The 23,625-nt window shown below is 41.7% G+C and overlaps 1 protein-coding gene across 2 annotated transcripts in view; it reads right to left on the bottom strand.

Annotated features, from left to right (window-relative positions):
* LOC122798413 (ubiquitin carboxyl-terminal hydrolase CYLD-like) overlaps window positions 1-23,625 on the bottom strand; it is a 1,245,230-nt gene that overhangs the window by 1,114,615 nt on the left and 106,990 nt on the right. For both annotated transcript variants that reach the window (XM_044067332.1, XM_044067333.1), the window contains one exon: window positions 5,753-6,214. In XM_044067332.1, coding sequence (XP_043923267.1) covers window positions 5,753-6,214 — 462 coding nt within the window. The remainder of the gene's footprint in view (window positions 1-5,752; window positions 6,215-23,625) is intronic.

The following is a 23,625-nucleotide window of genomic DNA, read 5'->3' as shown; positions in this document are numbered from 1 at the left end:
TCTATTTGTGAGTCAGTCTGCCATCCAGTGAGTCACATAAGGGTTGCTATTTAGTTGGGAAGGTTTGCTCATGCTGCCAAGTGTGGGATCGTGTCAAATGTCTTTGCAAGGTCCAGATAGGCAGTGTGAAATGATCTGTGCTCATTTACTGTCTGAGTAACTTTTTCCAAGTTAGCCAGATGAAGTAGGTAGGGATCTGCCCTTGATGAATTTGAACAGAGTATGGTAAAGGGTCTGTAGGTCATCTATATCTCCATTTTAGTTTCATATGTTCATAGGTGTGTACTAGGCTAATGGCCCTGGAGCCTTTACAAGCCTAGGCCAAAAAATATTGCCCAGGCACCATGCCACCTGATGTTAGTTCACAGTGCCCCTATCCAATAGGGCAACTGGAATGATCCCAACTTTGTTACCCATCCACTCATCAAGATTTCTCTTGAAGAGGGCCAGCGATGTGCTCTACTGGACATGAATGGGAAGCTTATTCCAGAGTATGGACAGTCTTTGGGAGATGAACCTGTTTTTCCAGGATGTCCTGCTAATTGTGGTAATGAGGTTGTGATCTCTGGAGCGTGTGGCAAGGGGGGAATTGGGATTTCTTTAGGTGTAGCATTTTACGTAGGTCTGAGTCAGACATGGCTTTGTAAGTCAAGCAGAGATCACTTCTAAGTAGATGATAAGAGACTGAGAACAGCTGAAGTTTCTTGAGTCTGTCCATGTAGGACATGTGTTTAAGGCCTAGGATCCTTTTTGTGAGGTACTTTTGTGGCCTCTCCAGCTGTTGTAGATGTCTGATCAGGTACATGCCAAACGGGACGTTGCATTCGATGATTGGTCTAATGAGGGATGATGACCTATTTCTTCCTGGATGCAAAACCTGTGGTTATAAGATGTGCCATGTAGAAGGACTTTCTGACCACAGTGGCAATGTGGTGGTCGAAGGTGAGGTGGCTGATGATCTGGGTGCCCAGAACTCTTATGGCCCCTTCAGTGGGCTCTCATCAACGTGCTAATTCATGGGAACTGCGTTTTTTCCAAAGGGGATGATAACGCATTTTTTGGCATTAAGCTTCAGGCCACAGTTCCGACACCAGTCATTGGTCTCAGAGAGGCCCTTTTGTTAGAGGTCTGCATCAATTGAGGAGTTGATAATGACTCATAGCTTGCAGTCATCAGTGAACTTGGGCAGCCAAAGTCCTTCTGTGTTGGCCTGGACTTCTGAGAAGTAGATACCAAACAGGAGAGGGCCCAGGACCAATCCCTGTGGGACTCCACTCATTACTGGTAGCCAGTCTGACTTGGAATCCGCAACTTTCACTCTGTGGGTCCTATCTGTGAGCCAATTTGCAACCCACCTAGTGATGTAAGGATTGATGCCTAGTTTGGTGAGTTTATCAATGATACCAGAGTGGGGAATGTTATCAAAGGCTTTGGCCAGGTCAAGGTAAGCTGCATCCACTGTCTTACCCTCATCCACAGTCTTGGTGACTGCCTCGAAGAAGTCAGCCAGGTTCAACAGGCAGGATCTCCCTTTGACAAAGCCAAACTGTGTGGGGTCATGAGTTTGGAGATTGCCTATATCTTTGCTCAACCAGGTCCATGATGATGCACTCCATAGTTTTGCATACCAGACTCTTCAGGCTAATGGGGCGATAGCTCCCAGGGTCTGTAGTTACTCCCTCTTTATGGAGCAGGATGACTGTAGCAGTGTGGCATTCATTAGGGACATAGCCTGAGATAAGGCTGTGATTGAACAGGGCACACAGATGTGGTGCCACTTCATTTTGTAGCTCATGTAGGACACAGCCAGGGATATTATCAGGTCCCATAGGTGCTGTATTCTTGGCTTTGGACAATGCAGCTTTTACCTGTGCCGCAGAAATGGTGGGTACCAGGCTTTCTTCTGGTACTGTGATAGGGCCCTTGGGGGGGGGGGTAAAGTTGGCACTGAATCTGTCAGCCAGTATGTTGGCTATACCTATTGGCTCATTATAGGTGGTGCCATTATGCAGTAACTCAGAGCAAATCTGGGCATTACCTTTGAGGTTTTTGATACAGCTAAAGAAAGCTTTGTGGTTATTTTTGGTGTTAGCTGCAATTCTGCCTTCATAGCTGGCTTTACAGGATTTGATAAGGGATTTCAGCTTTTTGTTGAGACTGATAAGGGAGGTTTTCCAGTCTTGTGACTTCATTTTATTCTGCAACAGTTTCTTCCTTCTGTTGCAGTTTATTGATGGCTGGGGACCACCAGATTGGCTTCCTTTTTTGGAGGAGAGCATCTTAGTTTTATTTGGTATGGCAAGGTCCATGCATTTGTGTACATACTCGTACAGTGCATTGGTGTATGATTTGGCAGCTATGCAGCTATTTTACATTGGCATGGGTGTCGAGAAGTTAGCCACCTCTGTTTTTAGGAGCCCAAACTCAGCTTTAAAGAAAGTTTTTCAGGGTGGTCACCTTAGCAGGGGGTGTAGGTGAGACTGAGATTTCCAAGATGATCAGTTTGTGGTCAGATTGAACCAGGGAGGAATTGACTATAGGCGTGGAGCAATGGTCTCCTATGTTGGTGATAACCAGGTTGAGGATGTTGTTTCCTCTAGTGGGGCTCAGAAATGAGCTGGTCAAGAGCATTGGAATTGATGAATTCCAGAAAGCGTTAGGCCTGTACATTGGTGCTTGAATAGTTTTCCCAGCTGATGGAAAGGTAGTTGAAGTCACCCAGTATGAGACTATTGGATTGGACCTTGATAGATTCCATGGTGCTTAGGAACTTGAAGTGAGAGTCTAGCAACGTGTTTGGGGGTCTGTAGCATGCTACGACTTGTATCACCATCTTACCCGGCGTTAGTTGTACCAGAAGTATCTCGGATGCACTGTGCTGGGCTACTAGTCTAGAGGTGTGCATATCCTTTAAGGATATGGAGACATCACCGCTTTTGGAGCTTCAGGCTGTATTCTGGAGCTGAAAGGTATGGAATGAGTTGTAGCCTGGGAGTGCAGGGGTGCTTTCTGCCTCTTTAAACCAAGTCTCAGTTACAGTACAGATGTCAACATTCTCAATTTTGAGGAAAGCTTTGAATGAGTGCATCTTGAGATTTAGACTTCTAGCACTGAGCAGCATGACCCTCAGATTTCATTTTTTTGTAGCTGTTATGGTGTAATTTTGGTCTTTGGAACACTGCCTAAAAAAAGCACTATAGGGGTGGCAACAGCCTTAGCCAGTACCCGGAATCCCAGGGGTGACAGATGCAAGCCGTCTCTGGCAAAGCATTGAGGTCCATCGATCATGTCATCCCAAGCAGACGGATGCTAGATCCCCTTAGAATGACACCAGAAACTTAGCCAGTTGTTGAAATCAATCATTTTCTGTTCATACTGTGGTATCATTCTGGGTGACTGTAGAATAATGCTCAGGGCTAGGGTCATACCTGCCTGGGCCACATAATCTGAGAGCTCCATCACATCTCTTTTCATGTAGTCCAGGGAGGTATGTCTCAGGTCATTCACACCCACATGGACAATAACTGAGTCATATTTGTACTTGTTGTGGAGTGACCTGAGTGCATGTGCTATGTGGCGGATCCTGGCACCTGATAGTCAACGGACTGTCACCTTCTTGTTCAACCTAGTGAGTGGGACATCAGTGTGCCTCACAATTGAGTCTCCTATGATTAATACATTGGGCAAAGTGTTTTGCCTTAAGGGCTTGGGTTGAGTGGCACAATGTGGTGGTGAGCTATGTGTTCTGGGGCTGGTGTTGTGTTGTGGTGGTCGAGTGTTTTTCTGTCTCTGAGGTCTTTGTTGTTTGGGTAAATTTTTATCGGGAGCCTCCGCGAAAGTGGGTGTATGGTTTGTGTTTCTATGTATGGGTTGTGATGGTTGGTGTTTTGGAGGGCTGTGTGTTCTGTGTAGCGAGTTGCAGGTGTTGACCTTCTCCTCTTGACCAGCTACTCTGGTCTTGGTTGGAGTGTGCACTGCTTCCAGTATAGTGATACAACTGCATCTCTCGCAGGTAGGAGTGCTGGGAGGTAAGAGGAAAGGGTTGTCTGTGAGCATTAGACAGTTGCCACACTGTCTCAGAATGCCCAAGTGCACCAGGTTAGCAGGAGAAAGCACAGGAAATTGCCCTACAATCATACCAGGAGGGGTGGTCATAACTAATAAGTATTGGTGCTATTACTGCGTAAGAACAGCTAGTGCTGATAGCACCTAAGTGTGCTACAATAAATGCTACAAAAACCTGTTAAAGTGCTAACCAGTTAAGCTAATTGAAGTGCAAGAAGTAAAAGAATCATCCTTTCCTTAGCCACACAGATGAGGGTGGTCAGGCTTGTAGGTCTGTTAGTTACCCTGGGTCTGCTGTAGCCTCACCTTTGTGCAATGGAATGACTGTTGCTGTCCTTCACAAACCCTGTTCAAAGGCTAATGTTGAACAGCCTCTGAGGGTCTGACAACTCACGTTTCCGGCTAGTCAGCAGGCACATTAGTACTTTATCCAGTCCCATAAATGCAATATTATTGGCCTTATATAGTGCCTTGAAAACTTGTTCTTGGGAGATTTAAGGAGCAGGATAGATGTGGATTTTGATCCAAGAATTCTGGTGAGGAAAGGGAGATGATGTTGGAGATGAATTTATTCATTATTAGACTGGCTATGTTCCCAGGGGTTGAGTAAGTGATATAATTTACTATTAGCTCTGCATAGTGCTGGGCAGGACATCGAGGAACTTCCTCTATTCTTTTCAACAAGTGTCATGGGATCTTTTATATCCACCTCAGCTTAGCACCACCATCACCTCATCTCATCCGAGATTAGGCACACTCAGGAGCACAGCAGCCCAAAAGACATCTCATCCAAAAGGCAGCATACGCGGGGCAGATCTTTCAAATTGGTGGCTATTTTTACCTCGTTTCTGGCATTGGTTGCTTTGATCAGGATACAGAGTTTTTTTGTTTAGTTTAGCAGGAGTGTTTTTAGCTTCTTGAGAATCACATTTATTCTTGCATGTAATGATTTTTTTTCTTTTAATATTGAGCCTCTTTATATTAAGATTCCACCACAGGAATTTATTTTTGAAACCTGCGTTGTATTACTTTTGAGGGGGTGGATGTATCTATGCAGCAACTATTTACATGTACATAGAACTTGGCAGCAAAGAATTCTGCATAAGTAGTAGGATCATCGAATAGGAAGGAGCTTTTGAATTTAGTCAGGTCATTTTTCAGTTTTAGTAAATAAGCCTTTGCATAGTCACTGAATACAGAGGGTACTGGAGGATGCTTCTGGCTTCAGTTTTAAACATCTAACTGACTTGTAACCTCCTCCCTGATCAAATCAATCCACAGTATACTGGGAGAGAAATATAAATGTTTTTTTCTTGTGCCACTACATATGTAAAAAAGTTATGCTTAGAGGGGCATCTCAATTTCCAGACATGTTACAGACAGATCTACATTGCAGATATCACAATAGATAATTCTAGATGTTCTGGGCTCTATGAGCCTTAACAATTCAGCTCTAAAAGATAATCTAAAAAAATTTAGCCATTAGAGTACATACAGTATGCCTCTGGCTACACCACTGGAAGCAGAAATACTTGAATACAGACTTAATATTGCTTTCCACTCACTATGTACTGTAGTTTAAATTAGACAAATTACTGTCAAAATGTCATGTTGTACGTTTCTGCTTTAAAAGTTTGTTTTAATAAAAGCATCCATTTTTTTAATAAGAATAAATTATTTTTGTTACCTGTAGTTCAACGCCAAAGAATGTTCCTCCCAATTCATCTTCTCCAAGACTTCCAATGTATTTTACAATAGCAGGAAACCATCCTCTGTCAGTCTCCACCTCAATAGCATCATCCACTTCTATCATCAGGGCCTCCTCTAACAGTCCTTCTTTAAGCAACTGAACTCGCATTTCTAGAACAGGCACAGCCTGGAGGCAAAGAGCTTTTTTCATCGAAAGCTCATAGAGATTCTTCACCTCAATTAACTGCTTTCCATTATCGTCAAGTGCTAAAACATGAAGACAGTTTGGTGATCTCTCCTTTATTGCAACTTCATAATCTCTGTCCAAGATGTACCACAGACAGCCTGGTCTCTTTACGTTACATCCTGAATAGACGTTGTCTGTGTTTATCAAGAAAACACAATTCTTGGGCACTTTTGCTGACTTGGAAAAATGGCTAGCCATACTCATCTGATCTGTCTGCAAAATAAGCAACAATCAGAAAAGATGATATTAATAAGGTCATCCCATTTCAGGCATACTTTTAATTATTTTCTGGGCAGCATGTAAAAAGACAAAGAGTTCCTTTTAAAGTACAGTTGTGCGAGTATATACTCACCATAACAGCAAATGTTTGGATAGGATCACTGTTGTAGTAGAATCCATGAATATAGGAATTAGCTGCAAGTGGATGTCTACCTTGTTGGGCCATTTCAAGATTTTTGTGGCTGTCTTGGTGAAAGCTAGCTCATCCACAGCACTGATAATGCATTTATTTCCCATTTTATTTTTGATCTAGTAACTTTAAAGCAAAGGACAACAGATATAAACTACTGTCTATCGAGAACTCCACACTGCAACCTCCAGACAATTCATGCAATGCTTCACTCAAGAGGTAATGGTGGATGGCATCAACATTCTTAGTCCCCCTCCTCAGCTACTAGGCTGCCTTTGCAAAAACAGGAAAACTAAAAAGTAGGATGGTGGGTGACAGCCAGTATTACATAAGTGGTCCTATATGAACATCTACCATTACTGTGAATCTCTGCTATGCTATGTTTTTTTGTATGTCTCACTGTTGCAGGAGAATTTCTGACATACTGAAAGATCATGAAGCAGTGTCCGCAAGAAACGAATGGCCTGCTTCTCTGTCCTTCCAGTGCTGAGGACTGATGCACAGAGAATCTCTTGCAGGACATCATTGCCAAACCTTGCCCTACTAATTCAAGTTACATGTTTAGCTTATAATGCTTACAGGCATGAATGGAAGATCAAACAGCCACGTCACAAATTTTCCAAGTGGATACACTTCTGAAAAAAAGTTGCATCAATTAGCAAAATGTGCCATAACTTGCTATTATACAGTTATTTATATATTTTTCACAGCAGAACAATATGCACATGGTCAACAATATGGAAAGGGCTCACTTGGTACCTGGACTCTCCCGTTTTCCCTGATGCAAAAGATTCAAACAAATTCTACTCACATAAAGGTTCCTGAACCTGTCAATATAGTATCTAAGTTGCCTATGGATATTAAACAAGTGCAAACCTATTTTCTCCTTATTTTTAAGGTTGGGAAAGAAAGACCAGCAAATGAATAGCTGGGTTGAAGGATACCTCTGAGACCATCTCTGCCTTTAAAAGATTTGTTATACGGAGGCTCTTTGCACAACAGGAGCTACAATTCTGAGATCTACCTAGCTGAGGTAATGGCCACAAGAAATTCTGTCTGTAATAAATAACTTGAATATAACAAAACCTGTCATCTCAAAATGGTGCAAGATGAGTAGAGAACAAATTTTAGGTCCCGAGGTACAGGCAAAGCTATTCTTGGTAGGTGGATACATAGGGCATGAATCACCCTTGGGGGTTCTGTAATTTTTTTTTTTTTGGTTGGTTTTTTTTTTTTTTCAATGGTTTTTTTTTTCAGTTCTTTTTTGCTTCCTTTTTTTTTTCCTTTAAATATTTTACATGCATTCTTTAAAACAGATTGAGAGTAGTGTGAGTGTCAGATCAGGCTCACAGTGCTTTGACTCAGGGCAGAGACAGCAAAGCAGGAGCTTCATCTGTATTAGCTATATCTATAAGGCAGCTAGCAACACAGAGGCAGCACAAACAACACAGTAACACTGGTAGGAGCAGAGCGAGCCTGCACAGAGACAGAAACAGAAAAAAAAATCCATCAACCCTCCTTCCTAATCTTCTACTCTACTAGCAAAAAAAAAGAGGGTTGGGAAATAAGTGTACAAGAAGGGAAGAAGGCCAACACTGCCAAAGCTTTCCTACAAGGAAATCTTATATAGAACCCAAAGTCTGGGTCTGGCTTCAGCTGGTGTCGCACTTCACCCGACGTCATTGCGGCAGTTCTTCGGGTATAAAGGCATCAGCCGACGCCATTTTCCTCAGTGTTTCTTGCCCCAGATGCCAGGTGCCCTCTTGGATGGCTAAATTTGGATAAATGCCAAAGTTTCCAAATAGTAGAGAGCAAAACACACAAAATAAGCATGTATGTACATATATACAAACAAATACACCATAATAGATCCCCCCCAAGCTAGCTGAAGGTTGGCAAATACCCTAGGAGTACCTCAGAGGGGGAGGAGGGTAATCCTGACTGCAGATGCATTCCTATCGGACATCTACATTTATGGTAGGTACAAAACTGTACTATGTCCTTCAAGGATGCATCTGCAGTCTTCACAAATGGGTAGAATACCAAAGCTAAACTAGGGGAGGAGGAATGAGTAGAGATTATGGTGTAGTTAGGATCCCTTGCAAAACAGCAGTGGCAAAACCAGCTCGGGATCTAGAGTATAAAGGTAAGTTATAATGCTTGGCAAATATATGCACGGAGGTCCAAGTAGCAGCCTCTATAATGTCCTTGGTAGCCACTCCTCGTAAGAAAGCTGTGGTAGTGGCTGTAGCCCTTGTGGAGTGAGGCCTGATGTTCTCTGGAGTTTTCTTTCCATTATAGGAGTAACAAAACCTAATGCAATTTCCTATCCATTTGGAGATTGTCTGTTTTGAAATTGGTTTTCCTTCCTTCCCTGTTGCATATGCTATCAGAAGCTGGTCAGTTTTTCTATTGGTTTTTGTCCTGTCCAGGTAGTAGCGTAATTGTCTATGCACATCCAAGGTATGTAGTAGCCTTTCTCCCCTGTTCTGCGGGTTGGGGAAGAATGTAGGAAGGTGGATAGCCTGATTTAAAGAGACTCTGGATACCACCTTAGGCATAAATGTAGGATTTGTTCTCATGGACACTCTATCTTGATGGAAGATCAGGAAGGGTTGCACTGCCATTAATGCCTGTAGTTCAGAGACCCTTCTTGCTGAAGTTATTGCCAGCAGGAATGCAGTCTTCCAGGATAAGTATTGTAATTCTGCTGTTGCTGCTGGTTCGAAAGGGGGAAGTGTCAATTTTTCTAGCACAAAGTTCAAGTCCCATGCTGGTAATGGAGGTTTCGGGGGAGGTTTCACATTTTTAATTCCTCTCAGAAACTGTCTGAGCAGAGGATGCGAGAAGACAGGAGGATCCAAGCTGTATTCTGCTGAAATAGCTGAGGCATGTATCTTGATGGAAGAGTAGGACAGGCCTGTATGGAAGAGCTCTGCCAAGTACTCCAGGATGTTGGCAATGTTCACCAGTGTCACTTCTTGCCCCTTGCAGTACTCCAAGTGAGATATCTTTTCCATTTTGCTGCATAATTCTTTCTTGTTGAAGGTCTTGAGCCTCCAGGATTATGTCCTTAACCCTTTGGGATAAATTTGGGTTAATTGTTGTCATGTAATGTTCCAGGCAGTTAGCTGCAGAGTTTTCAGGTTTGGATGCAGGATGTTGAAGTTGTTCTGTGTTAACAGTAATGGGATCAGGGGCAGTGTCCATATTTGTTCCCGGACATGCTCCTCAGCAATGGATACCAATGTTGTCTTGGCCAGTCTGGAGCTATCAGAATGATCCTCGGATGTTCCTCTTTGATCTTCAGAAGCACCTTGTGCATCAAAGGAAGTGCTGGGAATGCATGCTATCAGGTTTTTCCAACTGAAAGATAGGGAGTCCACCTTCCAAGCAAGTGGGTGGTACGTCCTTGTGCAGAATTTCTTTAGCTGGTGATTGAGTGGGGATGCAAACAAGTCTATTTGTGGAAATCCCCATTCTCTTGTGATGGCTTTGAAGATGTCCGGATGCAGCATCCATTCGTGGGCATCTGTGGTAGTTCTGCTTAATATGTCTATTAGAATGTTTTCCTTCCCTGGTACATAAATTGCTTGTAACTGAATGTTGTAGCTCAGAGCCACATCCCATAGGTCCAGTGCCAGCCGGCATAGAGGATATGAGTGTGTGCCTCCCTGTTTGTTGATGTACCACATAACTGTGGTGTTGTCTGTCCTTATCATCAGCTGACCTTCTTGGAGAAAAGGTTTGAAGGCCTGGATTGCCAATTTTACTGCCATCATTTCTTTTAGATTTATGTGCAGGTGCAGCTGGTCTTGAGTCCAGAGGCCTTGAATGCACCTGTCCAGCATGTGTGCCCCCCAACCGAGGTCTGAGGCATCTGTCGTGATGGTTTGAGTTGGTTGGCTTTTGCAGAAGGGCAATCCTGAGTTTGATTGGCAGGCCTGAGCCCACCATAGGAACTCCTTCTTCAGGCAGGAAATCATTGGAATTTTGGTTTCTAGGCTGTGCTTGTGTTGAGACCACAAATTCTTTAGGTACCATTGTAGCTTTCTCATATGCAGCCTGGCATGAGGGACCAGTATTATGCAGGATGCCATGAAGCCTAGAGCTTGCAGCACTTTTCTTGCAGTTAGATGGTTCTGCTTTGTTAATGCCAAGAAGTAGAGAGGAAGCTGCTCTTTCTTTTCTGCAGTCAGGGATGCCATTTGATTTGATGTGTCCAGTTCTGCACCCAGAAAGGTTATTCTTTGGGATGGAATCAGCCTTGACTTTTTTATATTGACTGTATATCCCAGGGCTTGCAGCAGGTAAATGACTCTGTGTAGGTCTTCTGTTAGTTTTATTTTGTTGTCCGCTTGTATCAGGCAGTCGTCCAGGTAGGGATAGATTTGAATCCCCTGAAGTCTGCAATGAGCGATTACTGATGCCAGGCATTTCGTGAATACTCTGGGCGCAGTAGATAAGCTAAAGGGCAATGCTGAGAATTGATAATGCTCTGATCCTGCAAGAAATCTGAGGTATCTTCTGCAAATTGGTCTTATGGGGACGTGCAGGTATGCCTCCTTGAGATCTAGAGTTACCAGCCAAGACTCCTTGCCCAGCATGGGAAGAAGCTGCTGTAGGGTCAGCATTTTGAATTTTGGAACAATGAGGAATGTGTTTAAAGCGGACAGGTCTAGAATAGGCCTCCATTTGTTTTCTTTTCTTGGTACCAGGAAGAGTCTGGAGTAAAATCCCTTCCCTTGCTCCAAAGGTGGTACCTTTTCCACAGCTTGCATTCTTAGTAATTGAGATATTTGCTTTAGAGCTTCTGTCCTTTGAGTAGGTGGCAGGTTTGGCATTCCTCTTTTGCTTGGTAGAGTATGGAAATGGAACCTGTAACCTTGGTCTATAGTTTGCAAAATCCATTTTTCTCTTGTGATGCAATGCCAGTTCTTTGAAAATAAGGTTAGCTTTCCGCCTAAGGGTGCTTCTAGTTGTTCCCTGGTAGGCGGTGCCACCGTCAAGTCACTGTGATTGAGTTGTAGTGGTGGTGGTTGCATCCGTGCCTCGCTGGTTGTTACCCTGCCACTGGCGTCCCCTGTAGGCACCCCTGGTTTGGTTTCTGCCTCTCGAGCGCCTATTCCTGCCTCTTTGTGCCCTAGAGGAGTCTGGAAAGGACCAATTTTTGGAGGGCCAGTTCCTGCTAAACCTTGGAGGTTGAACTTGTAAGAAATCTTTCACTGTTTGTACAGATTTTGCCTTCTCTTCCATCTTTTTTAGTACCTGTTGCGCAGGGGAACCAAATAAACTGACCTTGTCCATAGGTGCATCCAAAAGCTTTGATTTAACATGGTCTGGTAATGCCTGTTCTTTCAGCCATGCATGCCTCCTGATAACTGTGCCAGTCATGGCTGATCTAAAGGAAGCCTCCAGTGCATCATAGCCACATTTTAAAGAATGGTTACTAACCTGCTATGTTATGTACCATTTCTTGAACATATTTCTTATCTAAAGATTCTTCAGAGGACAGTTTTTTAGTCAACTGGTCAAGCATAAACTCTTGGTATTGAATCATATGAAATTGGCAGTTCAAAGCTCTAGCTGACAAAGTAGCAGAGGTGTAAACTTTTTTACCCCATCTCTCTAAGGACCTGGATTCCCTTTCAGAGGGAGGGGTTTTAGTGGAAGTAGCTGCTACAGCTTTAGGACCCTGGGAGATAGTCTCTGGATCTGCAAAAGGAGCCTTATATAAATGGTGATGAGTGTCCGGGACCCTGTAGAACCCATCGGGCTTAGCAGGAGCTGGAGGTAATGAATCAGGAGCAGTGCAAGCATCATTAAATGCATCATCAACAACAGAAAGAACTGGAGGAATAGCTAAAGGCCTATGCTGTGGCAAATGTAGAAAGGTCCTAAGCCTTTTTCTGGAGTCTTGAGAAATCTTGGCCCTGCCACTGAAATTGTTCCCTCATAGCATGCAAGGTTTCCCCAAAGGAAAATTCCTCAGGAGGAGAGGCTGAAGGGATGGACTCCTCAGCATCAGAGTCTTCATAAGGAGAATAAGCAGCCTCAGGAGGGTCTGTATGTTCTGAGTCATCAGAGGAATCATCTGTGGATACTGGCTCAGGGGGCTCTGCTCTAGGCCTTTTTTCTGGAGGAGGGAGAGAGGCCCTGTCTGGATGTGGTTGGGCTCCACGAATTAAAGAGATGAGATCCTCAGCCAAAGTTAGCATATGGGAGCTGGTGCTGGGCCTGAGAGAGGGGGGCTTGGCAGGCACCGTTTTTGATGCTTTGGCTGCTTTAGCCCTGGCAAAGGCCTTAATAGACATTGCTGCAGGAGGCCTAGCAGCTCCACGTGCAGGGGTAGAAATATCCAGGGGAATGGTATCTGATAAATCCTGTGAAACCGCAACAGAAGGTTGGATTTCAGAAGCCGTTTCTACCAGGTTAGAAGAGGCCTCGGTAGAAGGCATGATTTCGGCTGAAGAAAGAACCGCTTGCTTGGTTTCGGCTGAAACCGAGACACTCGCGGTTTGCTTAACCGCGGTTTCGGCCGAAACCGCGGACCGCGAGTGTCGGTCCTTTTCTTTGCGGTTTTTGGTACTTTGCGAAGTCGGAGGATCCGACGGCATAATATATGCAAAATCGGAGCCGAAAATCTGTTCAGCAAACTCCGACCGACGTCTAAGCGTCCGTCGGTTAAAAGAAGCACAGGCTAGACAAGCTGCAACGTCGTGGTCTGGGCCTAAACAATGTATGCAGTAGGAGTGGAAATCTTTATGAGGTATTTGTTTCCCACAAGATAAACAGTTATTCACTTTCTCTGACATCGGCTGAGGCAAGAAAGAGTCCCCAACGGGGTACTTAGCTTTTTAGAAGTCTTCGAAGTAATATTCGGTAGTAGTAATCTCTGGATCTGACCGACCGGCACTTGCGAACAGCTTCTGCTTCGGGCGCCACGCGGCAAGAAAGACGGAGGAAAATGGCGTCGGCTGATGCCTTTATACCCGAAGAACTGCCGCAATGACGTCGGGTGAAGTGCGACACCAGCCGAAGCCAGACCCAGACTTTGGAATCCGGCCGACCGAAGGGCTGCCTGACGACAGGACAACCCATTTGTGAAGACTGCAGATGCATCCTTGAAGGACATCTGGTGGTTCTTTGTGGAAGTAAACAGACCTCCTCTTTGATACCACAAATTTTCCGTTACGCTTTTGAAGATGGCTTTGTTCAGATATTGTTCATGAGTGATGCTAAGCTTTTTTGGCAGAGGGCATCTGTTGCATTACAGTTCTGAGGGAATGTAAAACTCACCCTGAGTAACATATGGCAGAGAGACCAACTCCCAGCCTTGCACTGTTAGTATGCAAAGAGGTATGAGTAGGTACTCCCTCTCAACAAAATGTTAATGTCCCACAGGACTGTACTGCTGTCTGTTAAAAGAAGCATCATGAAAACCTGCACAATAAATGGAGAAAGAATCTTCCTCAAACAAGGCTATTCCTATGAAATAAGGAAGGAAGGAAATTCCTTTAGACCCACAATAAGACTATGCAGGTAAAAAGGAATTAAATGGCGACTTCTATACCTGGCTTCCTTTAGGATATGATTGCAATGAAGCATGAAAGCTACACAGATCCAAAGATGGCTGCAAGCTTTCTACAGAAAACTGGCTAATCATCAGAGTGGCTTGGAGTTGGAAGAGACTTGAAAGGAGGAGAAAATGGGGGTTGAGATGGAAACAATCAGAGAGAACAGAGAAGTTTCTTCCCTGTATTCCTGAACACACAGAGGCTTAAAGAGAAAGTGGAGTTAATAAAGGAAGCAGTGAGGAAATTTGCAGAGCAACAATAAAGAAAGCAAGGAATCTAACAGTATGCACTGCTGAAAACTGGTGACAGATGATTTTATGGGAAAAATATAAGGAGTGCACAGGAATATGCAGACTGTTGGGAGAGGACAGTTAACAGTCGAAGATGAACAAACTAAAACCAAACTCGCACTGAATAAAATGGGGAATGGGAAAGTATTTATGACAGTGAGCTAATGACATACATCATGTTGAAAAATAAAAGGACTAATACAGAGGGCTATGATCAGGTCTCTGATCGTGACCATATTATGGTGTTTAAGAGATGGAGGCCATGAACTTCAGCTCAAGAAGAAAGCACACCATTCCGCAAGGAATAAAATATGGTCAAGAACTGAAAGAAGTTAGATAGCTACTAAACATCTACATATGATAAAACAGGTATACACAAATCTGATACAGGAGGAAGAAATAGTAGGAAAATGGATAAGGTTGTTTAACAATATACAGAAGTGAGGACTGACACCAACATCTTGGAAACTGATAAAAATTACTGTAATACACACAGAGGGTAAAAAAACCCATAGAATCCAGCTTCGTATAGATTGATATCAGTATTAAGTCACAATTACAAATGTTTTTTATGCTGTTATGGGTAGAAAGAGTAGGAAAGTTACTTCACAGGCTCATTCGTGATGATCAAACAGGGTTTGTGGGAGGGAGAAGAACATCTGACAATTTGATAAGAGCTCTATTAATAATGAAAGATGCACAGGAGCTGGGAAAGAGGTATACCAGATATCCCTATATGCACAGAAGGCAACCTGGAGGTGGAGAATGAAGCAAAAAAACAGTCAAAATACTGGGACCAACTACAAACGGAGAGAAGACTGAAAACCTGAGAAGATGTGAGAGGAGTTTCAGTTAGAAGCTAATTTAGAATGAGAATATAGTGGGATAAAAAAATGTATGGAAAAAAGAGAAGCGAGGCGGGATAGTAAAAAAAAAAAATGAGGTACCATAGCAGATTCAGGAGACAAAGAAATAGAAGTATGGATGTGAAAAATGGCAGGGCTAATAACAGGGAAAATAGATTAAGTTTGCAAAATAAAATTTTAATAATGGTCTTGGGAATTCCTGCCTACAGGATCTCACTGTCAGTCTGAATAGGAGAGAATTTCACGATCCCTCAGTCAGTGAATGGCCTCCCCGTCTGATGCCAGGTCACTGGTGCTATAAATGGGAGAGTCCTCTGAGGTACAGGAGTTTGTTTGCCATGATGGCAGTGGCAAAAGGTAATGTGATTGGCAATGTATTTTGATATGCCCTAATTATTTTCAGCTTTTCTGGTCTGTTAGGAAAATAAATTATGTGCAGGAAGACATTTTGTTGTCTGTGCATGTCCAAAGAATGATCCTTGTGAAATGAGTGCTTGCAGTTCAGATATGCATCTTGTTGAAGTTAAAGCAAGACATTTTTTTTTTTTTTTTTAATATAGGAGCAGAGGTGGCTGGCTCAAAGGGAATAAGAGTGAGCTTTTCTAACACTTAGCAAATATGTCTTACTGTCTAGCTTTCCTCAGAACAGATAACACTTCCTCAAAGAACAGTGGACAGGCAAGGATTAAGGAGAAATCATACAAGGTGGGAAGTTCTGTGTTTTGACATTTGGGTGACATGACAGACCTTTTGTTCTGGATAAGAAGGTCCACACATAGGGAGGGACCTGATCTTCCCTCCAACTAAAGAAAAACAGAAGGGAGAACTAGTGTGGCCTGTGCCAGTGAGGTATAAATGTGATCATCTTTGGCCCATCCTCCATGGCCTTCTGAAGTATCCTAGGGATGAGGGGTAATGGAGACAAGGCATAAGGAAAGTCCTGTCCAATAGAAGGTGATGGCAAATGTCTTCTATGCCCATGTCTAAGGTGTCTTGAAGCAGAACTTCTTCAGCTATCTGTACAAAAGTCCTCATCTGCACACTGCATCTCCTTGACAAACTTCATGGTCTTTCCCTTTTCCTCCAGTAAAGGGAAACTCCTTATCCAAAGGGGCATTAAGGAGTTCACATTTAGCAGGCTCTGAGGTGGGTTGTTTCCTCAGCCAAGCACATCTTCTGGTAAAAGACCCTACAGCAGGTGTCCTTGATGATAAATGTGGCTATGATGCTCTTAATGTGAGTGTCTGGATACCTGAAGGCCAACATTGGGAAATTCATGGATGTCCCTCTTGGGGCTCTTGTCTTGAATCTCCTCTGCCTTATTTATCTGTTCCTGTGCACACTCAAAGTATCTGAGCATGTGAAACTGACAGCCGATAGCTCTCATGGCTAAGGTAGCAAAACAGTACATTTTCTTGCCAAACAGGGAAGGTAGAATGCTGGAGCAATCATTTGGCAAGGAGTTCCTGGATGCAGACCCAGAGTTTCTTTTTGCTAGGTTCCAGACACACACAGCTGGGTCTGCCAGAGGGTTCTTGTAGAGAAGTTTATTGGTGGCTAGCATCCAAGAGAAGAAGTCAGGCTTCCTTGTAGCAAAGGGTAGGGGAATCAGGCTGCAGGGAGATATCAGCAAACACATTATTCAAGACATGTACTGATAGAATCACCAAAGGTCTAGATTCAGGCTGAGTCAGGAGTATTCTGTAGTTACTCTGACCCTGGGAGAACACTCTGGGCTCCCAGGTGAAGGACACTCATTTTACAAAGTATGTCTCCAAATGATGAGAACTCGGCAGTGAAACCGAGGACAAAGTGTCTTGAGAACATGAATCAAGGTATTAGTGTGGGGTGAGATATCCCACATAAGCCAATTCCTCCTCATCAGATGTTCTATGAAATCCTGTGACAGTCTAACATGAGTCTGTGAGGTGATCTGTGATGTAGGGACTAGAGACACTGGCAATGTAGGCTGAAGCAATTCTAACTGTTGCTTTGACTCGAGTCTTGGGCTTGGGTCTGGTTGACAGCAATACCACAAGATGCAGTTGGGAGGCTGCAGCCTTGGACCGGGTCCTAGGAGGAACTTCCGAAATTACTGCTGGAGGTATTCTAGCCTCACTCTCCTGAGCAGGTATGCTAGCGTCTAAAGCTTGTGAAGCAACCCACCAATGCCCAGCCTGTTCCAGCTTGTTAAGACAAGGAAGAGGCCAAAGACATGGTGGCTTCAAATGCAGCCATGCTATAGGTCTCGGCCTAGCAATTGCTGAAGATGGAGGCTGCCAATGCACCTCACCAGAGTCAATAACTTTAACGATGGGTGGGGAATCAATCACTATACTGTCGTTAGCTACCCTAACTTCCTTCTCCACTAGGCTCTTCTCTTCGCATTTCATTGGGAGTTCAGCCTGGGGATCAGCAGATGAGATCTCATGTTTTGACCTTCTGGTACCTTCAGCAAGATATCAATTGATGGAGTCAGCCTGACATGTTATAGCTCCCTGATTGAAATGAACACAAAACTCACAATTAAGGACTTTATGATCAGGGTCACAACAGAAGAGACAATATGAGTGAATGCCCTTGTGCATAACTTACATTCCACAAAAAAGGCAATTTACTTTCACTGACATTAATCAGAAGCAATCACTAAGAGAAAAATACAAAGAAAAATTTCCCCAGTTGGGTACTTAGCTTTCTAAATGATCTCTGATCTTCAGACCAGACGACACAACTAACAGCATTTTGCATCGATCTAACACAGCAAGAAAAAACTAAACTAAAGATGGTACCAGCTGGTGACTTCTTAATACCACCACAATCAGACAAGGAGGCAATCTGCTGGCTGGGGGATGATTAAATTCTGGGGAATTTGGGTCAACCATGGACTTCTGCAGCCAGGAATTCTTGAGACTCAGTAATGCAACAGTGACTATAGAGAGCATCTTAATTAAAAGCACAAGTAAAAAACTCTCATTGCAAAAGTTGCAAGCATTTTATATGTACAAGCTTCAGTAAAGCAAATCTACCAATATCTTGTTCTAGTAAATTTTAACAGACATGACTCCAAGTGCTTCAGAACCAGTCCGTTACCGCACTAGCAAATATCATGATCACAGACTACATTTCAGTAAGCTGACCAATTCTTAGACGCACAGAAAAAAAAATAGGAGTCATTTACCCATTTCATTTTATACAAGATATTTCATTTTATCCCACAGACTTTGGTCTGAGGGCAGGATCGCTGGCAATGCACATTTTCTTACTGAGCTTTGTAATGGACAAGTTACCTACTACTCCATCATATATAACCCATTAAGGATATAATGCATGTCTGCCAATATCCGATAACTTATTGACATCCATCTAATGTAAATATACATACCAAGGATCTTTACATAGATCTTCCCATCTAACAACAATTTCATCAGATAATGCAAGCTCCTATTTTTCCTGCAGTAATTTCATTCAGTCCCATTCAACAGCAGCTCTTTCTTTCAGTTTTAAATTAACCTACATAAAATTATTAAGCTACCGTATTTCCTGCAAGCTTAGGGCATAACAATAATAGTTCTAAATTAAATAACATTTTGAAAAACAAAAAAAAATAATGCCCCAGTTTTGTACAGCTCAACATCATTTATTTATTTATTGACTGACATTTGTTGACTGGGAAAGCCCACTGGGTCAGAAACCTATTTTCAGTGGAGGCCTGGGGAGAAATGCTGCACAAAAATTTGTTTTATACAGACAAATATTAAAGTATGGAATAGACAATGAGTACAGACTTTGTAAAAATGACATTGGATATAACTAACTGACATACAATACTTTATGAAAAAATCTTAAAGATTGTAGGTTGCTACACATAAACAGTAATTAAATACATAGATAGTTATAGAAGTTACCTAGGCATTGAAGGAGAGGTAGAATAAGTTGGTTAATACAGAGAAAGGGTGTTAGAAAGAGAGGCATTATATGGTAGGGGAAAGAAGTGGCTAATCAAATTTTGTGTGTTTATGGTGACAGACATTTGCACACAGGAACAGATATGATTATTGAAGTAGTGGGCTTTTAGTGGTGATTTGAAGTCTGAGTGGTTGTTGGAGGCAGGAAATTCCATAACCTGGCAATGGAACAGGAATATAGGCTTTGTCCAGCTCTTCTGTTGGGTATTGTTATACTTAAAAGCTGTTTGTTGTTAGACTGAAGAGTCCAGATTGGGATGCATAGTTTTAGGATAGAGTGAGGTGCAGGGCAGGTATTGGGCTTGTAAATCAGTTTGTGGGACAGAGTCAGTTGGGTATAATATAGGTAATGGGGGAATTCAAACCATTTCAGTTCTCAAACAGCTCGGCAATAAGTGTGATTTGGCATCCCAGTTGCAAATTTTGCAATTTTATAACAGGACTGCAACTACTAAGAGATGTACAAAGGTTAATCAGATAAGACAGTGACACATTCTTAAAGTGCAGAAACAAAAAGTGTAACCATTGGGAAATATTGTCCTTGCTTGGTATGGGTCCAGGGCACAGTAGATTTTGGTGGGTCCAGGATCAGCTATCGAAAACAAACACGAACAGTTAAATACCAAATGTTAAACATCGAAAGTTGAAATTAGTGAACAACTACATCAAAAGATGAAATTAGTGAACAACTACTTTTACGAAAATAAATTCTCTGAATGGTCATAGCTGGTCAACAACCAGGAAGTAATGCAGCACATAAGGTAAGAAAGGGAAACCTTTTAAATATGCCCTATTCCCCACTGTAGTGCAGTCTTGGAGTTGCTATAAATAGTTGGGGGGTGGCAAAGCCCCCCACCTTGGTTGGTCATTTTCATAATGTTGGTCGACTATGGCCATTCTATGAATTTATTTTTATTGAACTAGTTGTTCTCCAATTTTACCTTTCAATGTTTCATTTTTGGTATTTAGCCGTTCACGGTTTTTTTTGTTTTCGATAGCCGAACACAGACCCAATTTTGTTACACATCATTTTGACTTCTGGGAACTTATTTTTGTATTCTGTTGAAGTAAGACTTTGCATCTTTCATTCTGAACATACAGGCCAGAAACATTCTGCTATAGAATTTCTCCGATTTTCACAGAACCTTGAATGTCAGCATACTGAACTTCTAATAAGGCACTTAACTGGATTGTTGGTTATTTTTCAGTATGCCTAGACCTTATTCCACAACTGGTCAGACTGCAAAGCCCCAATGATTTGGGGCACACACTTCTTCTTTTGGCTTTTCCTGGTTAGGGGTCGCCACAGTGGATCATCTGTTCACTCATGATTGGCAGTGGAGTTTTACGATGTCGACTTGCCAGCCCAGTGCCCAACCTTCCACAGAAGGTACACACATGCATGCACTCACACCTAGGGCCAATTTAGAGAGTGTCCAATCCACCTACAGCATGTCTTTGGGATGTGGGAGGAAACCAAAGCACCCGAAGGAAACCCACGCGACCACATGGAGGACATGCAGACTCCGCACAGAAGGCACTCCAGCCGAGGATCGAACCAGAGAACCTCTTGCTGTGAGGCAAGTTATGCGCATTGTTTTCAAGCTCTGGAGCAAAGTTACAGTGGAGAGTCCAAATTAAGTGTTGCAATGGAAATAACATTACAGGGACTAAACATGTCTCAACATTTACAGTTCCAGTAACTAAAATAAACAATATATCAAGAATTATTTTTTAAGTCATCTCTGCAAGCTGTTGATTCAAAGTTTGTTCTGTCATTAATACTCGAGTAAGTTAGACCCATTAATTTAAGTTTAAACCACTAATGCTTCTTCTTCATCATTTTGCATTGCATGAAAAAACATCACTTTGGCTGCTTTTATCAAATTTTACAACATGATAATGTTCTGCTTTTCAAATCTCACTCAGTGAGGCTGTATTTTCCTTAACACTGCTTATCATAATCAAAATATCATTTGCATAGAGGACACCCATGGTGACTGCACACTGATAAACTTGACTTTAGCTCTCCCGGTATGAAAACAGAAACTAAGAAACAACAGCCAATGATACTGCTGACTTGAGTACATTTCAGTTACTAGCTAGTTAATATACTGCCTAGATACAAGGCAACCTAAAGGAAAATATATAGAAATGGTAGAGAAAACACGGATTGGGAAGAATTCTGCAGCTATTCAGGAAAAAGCAGTTCAAGCTCCAGCTTTGTTGCAAGACATTGCTTCCAGTAATCTAGAGAAAAAAAATGTCAAATATGCTCATAGCCGATAAAAATAAATGAAACACTGAAAGAGTATATCAACTCAAATAACAAAAGGTTGGAAAAAATGGAAGTACCTTTAAACAGATATTCAGATGAGCTGATAAAATTGCAAAAATCAGAGGTCAAAATGAAGAAAAGGCTGACTAACTATGAGACTGCTCAAGAAGAGATGTTTCATGAACTGTTAGAATTAGAAGACAGAGCATGTGGGGAAAAATATGACATTTTCTGTTGTACCAGAAAAACTAAGAGGAACAGACCATATTCATTTTATATAGGTACGAATAAGCAACTGGACTGGTATTCCACAGCAGGAACTGTTAATTGAATTGAGCTTGAATTTCACACTTGCCTTTCAACATTGCCCAATTTCGAGAATAAATGTGTTTCTTTTCTGCTTGGTGTAACTTTAATAATCATTTTCCAGAAACACTCTACTGTCTCCAACTTTTAATACTTTTTCCTTTTGCCACAGTTTTGTCAGGATGAACTGTAAAGCATCTTTACAAATATAAGTCTTCGTTGCTTTCTCATGGCCAGATCTGGAGCATATATATGATGTTCCCTTTCAAGTAACAGTTCCTGCTGTGGAATACCAGTCCAGTTGCTTACTTGTACCTATATAAAATTAATACAGTCTGTTCCCATTAGGAGAGCTAGACTTAATTATCTTAAGATGTATACAGTTGCGTGTGTTTTGGTTTCTTGTTTGAGGGTTCTTATTAAAACAAATGTTTGGTAAATTGTGACATAGGTTCCAATATTGATAAGAAAAAAAACTGTATAAAGATTAACCCTTTTAAACATTAAAATGTGCATATATCACAAAAGCTGGAAATGGACATTTAAAAAATCTGCCATAAAGTGGAAATAATGATATTTTACCATGATGGCAATGCTTTCCATATTATCTTGAATGTCAATGATCTGACAGGTATAGACAAAAATGAAAAAATAGTTAATTATATTAAAAATTTCAGAGTACAAATAAAAGGATACAGGAGACACATTTGGAAAGAATGAAGCATGTGAATTTGATAAAGATAGGATTTCAGGATGGATATTCTGCAGAATGAGGGACAAAGGAAAAAAAGATGAGTGTTTATATTAATTTCCAGAAGAGCTCCAATAGTGATAGAAAAAAGGAGAACAAAAGATATTAAGAGGGTACTGGCAAGGGATGGGGATTATCCTAGCATGTTTTTATATTCCACCTAAAACTGATATCTTGAAGCTTACAAACGTTTTTGGAGAAATATCAGCTTTCAATAGGGAATATCTCTTATAGGTGGGGACTGGACTTTGATTTGTAACAATGAGGCTGTATCTGCGGGACTAGAAGGGAGAATAACAAAACTGTGCAGATTTCTAAAGAAATTTGTGAATATTTGGTATGAAAGATGTGAATTCAGTAGTAGGAACTTGGACAGAATTTACATATTATTCCCCAATATACAATAACTGGGCTAGACTTGATAGAAATTACATTTTACAGGAACATGTCCATTTAATTCAGAACTTTAGTACACATTCAATAACTATTTCAGACCATGTACCTATAATTAACCAAGATAAAAATGCAGGCTAATGAAGTAAAGATGAATCACTGGCACTTCTCCAACTACTTGTTAAAAAGAGAGGCGTTTAAGGAATTAGTAGTGGAAATTATCCAGAGCTATTAGGGAAGATAGAAAGTACTACAAAAGTTACAGCTATTGAAAGGGACAAAATTAAAGTAGAGTTTAAAAACAGAGTAGAAATAAAAGAAAAAGAGATCTGGTTAAGTAATAAGTCATTTAGCGGGGCTGATGAAGGTTAAAGTATTACAAACTAAGGAAATTTCACAGAACAAAAGGAGGCACAGTTGCAGAGAGTGAAGAGAAACTAGTGGAGTACTTGGATAATATGCACAAGTTTAGAAATATTGCTATTAAGCAACTTTTTTTTAATAACTCCAGAGCACAAAACTTTTGGCACAAGGACTTAGGCAACAGAAAGTACAAAGGGGTGTTGCCAAACCTAGAAAGCCTATAACAAGAAAAATAACCACAGACCCTATACAGGTATTGGAGACATTTTGGAAATTTTATGAAAATTTGTATAAAACAGAAGTGGGAAAATCAAGAAAAAGCACAAATGTAAATATTTATGGAAGACTTAAATATAGATTAGAAGTAGATTAGGCTCAACAACTAACAGTTAAGATATGAGGAAGAAAGATAAAAATAATGATGTA

The sequence above is a fragment of the Protopterus annectens genome, chromosome 3.part1, assembly GCF_019279795.1.
Source record: "Protopterus annectens isolate FY-2018-M chromosome 3.part1, PAN1.0, whole genome shotgun sequence".
Lineage (NCBI taxonomy): Eukaryota > Metazoa > Chordata > Ceratodontiformes > Protopteridae > Protopterus > Protopterus annectens.
This window is presented reverse-complemented; position numbering and strand designations above follow the sequence as displayed.